Source organism: Vespa mandarinia, chromosome 15, assembly GCF_050613455.1.
Source record: "Vespa mandarinia isolate Hongniang chromosome 15, ASM5061345v1, whole genome shotgun sequence".
Lineage (NCBI taxonomy): Eukaryota > Metazoa > Arthropoda > Insecta > Hymenoptera > Vespidae > Vespa > Vespa mandarinia.
The window spans coordinates 3,437,501-3,445,000 of record NC_140824.1 but is presented as its reverse complement, the minus strand read 5'-3'; the positions used below and the strand labels follow the sequence as shown (position 1 = coordinate 3,445,000).

General features: G+C 31.0%; 1 protein-coding gene across 2 annotated transcripts in view; it reads right to left on the bottom strand.

Annotated features, from left to right (window-relative positions):
* The window catches only part of Notum (palmitoleoyl-protein carboxylesterase notum), a 20,063-nt gene that overhangs the window by 1,310 nt on the left and 11,253 nt on the right, over positions 1–7,500 (bottom strand). Inside the window, exons 2-7 of one of the 2 annotated variants that reach the window (XM_035872899.2) lie at positions 2,497–2,866; positions 2,156–2,216; positions 1,786–2,009; positions 1,469–1,678; positions 994–1,270; positions 247–560 (exon numbers count right to left, since the gene is read on the bottom strand). In XM_035872899.2, coding sequence (XP_035728792.1) covers positions 247–560; positions 994–1,270; positions 1,469–1,678; positions 1,786–2,009; positions 2,156–2,216; positions 2,497–2,866 — 1,456 coding nt within the window. Of the gene's footprint in view, positions 1–143; positions 561–993; positions 1,271–1,468; positions 1,679–1,785; positions 2,010–2,155; positions 2,217–2,496; positions 2,867–7,500 lie in introns of those variants that run through there. The other variant, XM_085661548.1, reaches the window with a different exon arrangement.

The following is a 7,500-nucleotide window of genomic DNA, read 5'->3' as shown; positions in this document are numbered from 1 at the left end:
GAACAGAAAAATAATAATAATAATAATAATAATAATAATAATAATAATAATAATAATAATAATAATAATAATAATAATAATAATAATAATAATAATAATAATAAAAAAAAGAAAGAAAGAAAAAAAAACAAATGTCACTCATAATACATATGTATATTATAAACATAGAAGAGAGGAAAAAGAAAAATAAAATTGTTGATGAAAAAGAAAACGTTTATATTTTTAAACAAAACGTGGACTCTTTACCCGAGGCTTTTCTTCTCTCGTGTTTATCCTTCTTCGTCCTTCCATCCTTGTTTCTATCCCTTCTTCGACCCTTATGCTTTCTTCTCCTTCTCTTTTTATTTTCTCTTTCCGGACCGGTGGTCGTACTAATTCCTTTCTCGTCAATTTTAACAACGCCATTCGAATAACTCTTCTTTCGCGTTTCGATTGATAAATTATTTTTTTCAGCCCTTCCAAGTTGGACCAATGTGCCGTTGTTCTTCGTTAAGCCGGAACGTAGAAGTTTCCTCAATGATTTCGTACAGGGTTGATTCGTCTCGATCTCGGAATGAGTACTACGAATTGAAATCAATTATGGATCGTTAATTGATCAAACTTTATTAATTGAATAAATTAGATATATAAATATATATAAAAAAAAAAATTCTTTATATGTGTAATGCGCACGTATGCACGTGTATGTATGTATGTGTGTGTGTGTGTGTGTGTGTGTGTGTGTGTTAAATTATAAAGGTGAACCATATAATATGACTAATAATAAATTACGAAATTTTTGTTATTTAACATGTACGAATGGTTGTCTGTTAATAGGAGTAAATTAAAAACTTCTATTACCGACGCGATATCGTAGTGTTATCAATCTTCAGGCGCAAATGTTCATTTGTCAGATATTGGAATTTTTTTTTTCTTTTTTTTTTTTCAAACGAAATAAAATTCGTCACGTTACATTGTTCACCCACTTATATTGTATTAGATACTTGAACTCACTCGTTACGATGATTTCCAAGTGGCATTTGTTCCCAACAATGCAACGCCTGTGCCAATGAAACCTCGTCGATTTTAACCAACTGCCAATCTCTCTTCGTTAAAACACTATGACTGATGCAGCTCGGTGCAAAGACTGCGGTGACGTTTTCGAAAGTCTGCCTCAAACTATCACCCATTTTATGAATGTAATCCCATTGTTGTTTTGTAACAGGTGCTCCAACGTTGTCGGCAGACATTTGAGCCTCGTCGAAGAGCCATTGAAAGACGAATAATGGAGCTGCGTATTCGTAAAGATGAATTCTTTTATAAATATCTCCTCGATTAGGAATTTTAATCATTATTATTTATTTTATTCAAGATTAATTAGAAAACTTCTTTTTTTTCTTATCATTATTATTATTATCTTTTTTTTTTAATTCTTTCGTCGTTCCGATCGTTACATCTTTCTAAAGCTAATTCGATAAATATTACTCACCAGTCAAGGTCGGATAAAGACGATAACCAAAGTAACATCTCCAAGGTTCATCCGGATGTTTAACGACGCAATTGTGTGGTATACGTGCTTTCCAAAGTTCCATTCCTTTGTGAACAGCATCGACAGGTGATAAACCATTCGGTGAATATGGTGCTCTGTCCAGAAACCAGCCTGAATCGGAGACACCACGTATGGCTATATTTTTTAATCCTATAATGGATACAATTCGATCATATAAATATTATGATTGTGAAAAATAATTTATTTATAAAATTACAAAACGAAATATTATCGTTAATAATATAATAATTACTAACCTAATTCCTGATGGACCAAATTTTGCACGTGATCGAGATTAAGCATAACACCAATTCCACCTGCACTGCTACCAGCCAGTAGCAATGAGCTTGCATTTTCAAGGCCAAGCGGTATCAGATCTCGTACAACCTGTGAGACAATTTCAGCCCCCATAAAGGAAAACATATCGTTGAGCGAGGTTCTCGTACCGCTCCAGCTGTCGCTCGTACAATAAGGTACAAATCTGAAGTAATAAACCAAAAGAGAAAGAAACGTTAAACGTCGGTATAAGAAAAAAAAAAAATAAAAATAAAAAAAAAAAAAAGAAGAAATAATAATTTTCAAAGAAGCTCTACGCGTCTGAACAATAACGCGATGGACAATACCTACACGTGATTAGCGTTCCACCAAAATGGATTCTCTTCTGGATTTCCTGATAACAATCCGCCAACTGTAATAACAAAATTAATATGATGATAGATATTATTAATGAAATAAATGAATGAATGAAATAAATGAATGAAATAAATAAATGAATGAAATAAATAAATGAATGAATGAAATGAATGAAATAAATAAATGAATGAATGAAATGAATGAAATAAATAAATGAATGAATGAAATAAAACGAATAAAAAGAAAATTATTATTATTATTATTATTATTATTATTATTATTATTATTATTATTATTATTATTATTATTATTAATATTTATTATTGGTTACCTACCGTCACGTGTTTCAGGCCATTGGGTCGACGTCATAAGGTGTCTCAATTTGAGCCACCTGTTTCTACAGCTCTTATGATCATAACAATACCAGCCACCTTCCAAGAAAATGATCCACCTCTTCGAACCGTGCGACTTACGTAGGTAAAAGCCCGCCTGCGAGCCATCGTTGCAAGTGATCGACCTGTTGCTCAGGTAGACCCTCTTCAATCCTCTCTGCTCTTCCAGACCATATTTCTCCAATATCTTGATCAGCTTCTGTAGCGTGTTGCTTTGTAGTCCCGGTGAACTTGACGACACCGAAACCGTGTTCGTCGGCTTATCTTCAGCTACTATCGTTAGGATCAATGCCGCAAGGCATAATGACGACATCTGTAAACAAAATTTAACTTCATTTTCTCTCTCTTTCTCTCTCTCTCTGTCTTTTTCTATCTATCTCTTTCTTGGTTCCATTGATCAATCGAGAAATCTTAATTAATGGTAAACGATGATAACAACGAGCGACGACTATCGTTTCTTTTGACATTTCAAATCGATATTCAATTTAATTGATGCAATTCTGTTTATTCTTTTTTTTTTTTTTTTTTTTTTTTTTTTTAAGATATTGACTCAAAAAAAGATCGATGTAGATTTCTATCTCGGATATGCCAAGTTCGCGATATTTTTTTTTTCTTTCTTTTTTTTTTTTTTTTCTTTTCAATTATAATTAAAATCTCACAAATTTTAACGTAAAATTAATATCTACATTTATACGACACGTTTATAAATTTAATATCGTCGATATATTTAATGTTTGAAAATACTTGGAGATATTACTTCTTCACATAAATAATTGATTTATTTATTATTTAATATAATTAATAATATCGTTTATCGTCATTATCCTCAAGAGTATCGTCATTCGCGATTACAAACAATCACAATTATATTCTATTCTCTTTAACAGATTTGTACGACAAAAAAAAAAAAGGTGTAAACGAACACAATCACGATTACCAAGATTAATTAATATTTCATAAAAAAAAAAAAAGAAAAAAAAAAAAAAAAAACTACGACGATTATTTTATTAATAAAACACGTGAAAAATGTTAAGAGTGACAATTTTTCTTTTTCGGGGTTGCTGCAGAATTGACGGAAAAGTTGTTAGAATTATGAGTATGAGGGATCGCTCATTGGCAAATACGAAAATAAAGGGAAAGATTGATGGCGAAGGGTGAGGTGGGATGGGATGGAGGAAGGGGAGGGACAGAGAGGAAAGAAAAAAAAAATATATATATATATATAGAGAGAGAGAGAGAGAGAGAAAGGATGTAAGCAGTGAACTACAGAGATTCTTGGCGCCACTCTCTTTCCCTATGGTGTCCCTCTTTTTTTGCCCCTCCTTCCTCCCATTCTCCCACACACCTTTGCCTCCCCTCCCTGTCCCTCTCAACCGTTCTACTACCACCTGTCACTCTCTATATGTGTCTCTTACTTCAGGTCTCTTTTCTCTCCCACCCCTCCTCCTTTTTCTCCCCACCCCATTCGTTTCACGAAAGCAACCACTTCGGGATCAAGTTCCGCAGCTTCCAGAACGGTAGCCGGCAGCGCAAACATCTCGGAAACAGAAGCTCCCGGCCTCGGTCTCCAGATTAAAGGGCCGCCGGCAATGGCCGAAGAGGCAGTGAAGAAAAGAGAAACGTTGTTGGGTTGCGCGCGACGTGATTATAATTCGCGTAGTAGTTACACAGATATTACCAGTTTCACTTTTATGAATATATATTTATTATGTATTATACGTATATGTACGTACGTGTATATGTAAATACATTTATATCGTCCGATTATCGTCAATTTTTTATTTATTTATTTATTCTTTTTTTTTTCTCTTTTTCTTTTCTTTTTTTTTGCACGATGAACGATGACCTCGATTCCATATATTATTTAGTTCTCCCTTTTTTTTTTTTTTTCTTTTTTTTTCTTTTTTTTTTCTTTTTTTTTTCTTTTTTTTTTTGTTCTCTTATCTTCAAACAGTAACTCCTCATTAACAACTAGCAATTAAATGCTACTGATCAGAATTTACTTTTATGATATTAATTAATGCTATTAATTTATTTCACTAATTATCATTAATCGTATATCGTATTATAAAACTGTAGGATTTAAATTACGGCACGTGTCGTCGATATGTTTGTATTATGTAATTTGCGTAAGATATTTTGATGATTCGATCTATCTTTTTCTTTTTCTTTTTCTTTTTCTTTTTCTTTTTCTTTTTTTTTTTTTGTTTGCGACTGAGACTGTTTGAGGGACTGCGAAATAATGAAATGCAAAAATGATGAAAGAGAAATTAATAATGATAAAGAGTTTGTAATAAGATTTTGAATCTCAAAGGATTTATCGATCGTTAAACGTCGAAAGATTTTTATCATCGAGAACCTTTCAAAGGGATATTTTAAGATCCCTAAAGATCTCAAAGATTTCACGATCATATAAATCTAAAGGAGAGAAAGAGAGAGAGAGAGAGAGAGAGAGAGAGAAAGAAAGAGATGAGATCTCGCAGAATTCGGTGTACGTATAACTTGCGACGTTTACCGGAAATTTTTCTTCTTTCTTTTCTTCTTCTTTTTTTTTTTCTTTTCTTTTTTTTTTTTTTTTCATTTTATGAAAAATTTAAGGGCACTTCACGATGAAAAGTTTCATGGTTCATCGAATAAGAAAAGGGAGACAGTTGTATTATATACGGCTCTGTAACTAACACGCGAAAAAGTAATTTCCGAGGAACGAATGAATCTTCCTTCTTTTCCTTCCTTCTTTACTTTACTTACTTCCTTCGTTGCGATAGGATCGATCGTGAACCGTAACGATTTCGGGCAGGTTTTAAAACGAATTTGCTCAAAACCCACGGCAAATTTTGAACTTTCGAGATGGTCGTAAATAAAATTGACGACTCAACCGTATTTTCTTCCTTCTCTCCTCCATACTTTGCGTAACCACTTTATTATACATCGTAAATCAGGATTTCGTTCCTCTTCTAAAATTCAACCTCTTGAGAAAACGAAGAAGAAACTAGGAACCGTTCATGCGGCATACATATATATATATATATATATATACTTTTTTTTTTTATTTTTTTACGTTTTTTTTCTTTTCTTTTCTTTTTTCTTTTTTTTTTACATTTATTTCATCTTTATTAACTTTCATCTTATCGCAAAACGTTAATTGCAAGTTCATTGTTTTGACAAAACTTTTTCTAATCACAGATATAAGTATCTATGTATTAAGCTATTTCATTTTTTTTTATTTTTTTTTTTTTCGAATTTACACACTCGTTATTTATATTATTCACAATATAAATGTTCTGTGATATTTCTAAATATAATATTTCTTTTTCTTATACCCATCATATTAATGAATGTTATTTAAAAAAGAAAAGAAAAATAAAGTTAAATTATATATTAATAAAAATATAATAAATTGAATAATAATAATAATAAAAAAAAATAAAATAAATGAGTTGAATTAAAAATACGAAATAAAAAATATTATTTCTATAAAATACATACGAACAAAATTCTACACCTGTAATATTATTATTTTATAAATTAATTGATATTGTATTATGATTTAAATATCGTCGATAAAAAATAACAGAAGGATTGTTTATGGAATAATAATTAGAAAACTTTTAGTATACTCTTTAATATTCATTCACTTTCTTTCTCTTTCATTCTGTTTCTCATTTCCATCCCTCTTTTGGCGCATCAAAGCGTGAAGGTGTCCGTCTTAATTTGCCACCCGGCGCATAATCCCCGTGACAAAGGCCGACAAAGCGATGGCCTTTACCGTCTGCGTTAAGCCACATTCAACCCGGATTCTAGTAGCCGGCCGAAACGTTTAAGGTAGCCGAACAACACATGGACTGCTATACTACTCCGAGTAACTCTCGTAAAAATTGTTATCTTTCAAATATATATTCTGTTCCTTTAACAGCTATATATATATACACTTATATATATGTATGTATGTATGTATGTGTATATGGGGAAGAGAGGATAATGGATAGGGATATATAACTATAACAGAGCTATTCGTTTAAGTAAAGAACAAATTTAGTAGATTTATGAGTACGAATATGACCAATAGAAAATATATATATATATATAAATATTAGGTTGGAAACTATGAAATGGTCGTTGAATAGAAATAAATAACTAAACAAAAACGCCCGTTTCATAGTTTCCAACCTAATATATATATATATGTATGTATGTATGTATGTATGTCCAAAAGAGAACTAAATGTTTATTTATTGTAACAATCATGTTGTTCTTCAACGCTTAGACGATATGAAACGATAATTTTCTCTCTCTCTCTCTCTCTCTCTCTCTCTCTCTCGGTCTGTCTCCCTGTATCTCTGTATCTCTGTCTCTCTTTCTCTCGTTTGAAGTCATGAAACTTTGAACGAACGTTTTAACTTGTAAAACGTGCATCATCGTGTTAAGGGCTCGTTTACGAGTGAAAGCACACGATAACGAGAAGGAACTATGATCTATGCGCGATATTAACTTATGTACGATCATTTAAATTTGTAATATTTTCTTTGTACGTTTAATTATTTCAATTATTAAAGCGATGAGAAATAATTTCTTATAAACACGAAATACATTTGAAATAAATAGCAAGAATTATACTTAAGTACGTATGTATATTTGTTTTATTTAATCTAATTCTGAGACATGTAAACATTTGAAAAAGATAAACAAGAAAATGAAATGAAATGAAATAAAATAAAATAAAATAAAATAAAATAAAATAAAATAAAATAAAATTTGATTGACTCCATTCGAAAATAAAACGTACAAAAATACGAATGGACGTAAATTTTTATATTGACGCGATATATAGGATATATACATTCACTTCACTTATTCTAATTGTGAGACACAATTCCAAACAAAAAAAAACAAAACAAACAAAAAAAGAAAAGAAAAAAAAGAAAAGAAAAGAAAAGAAAAGAAAAGAAA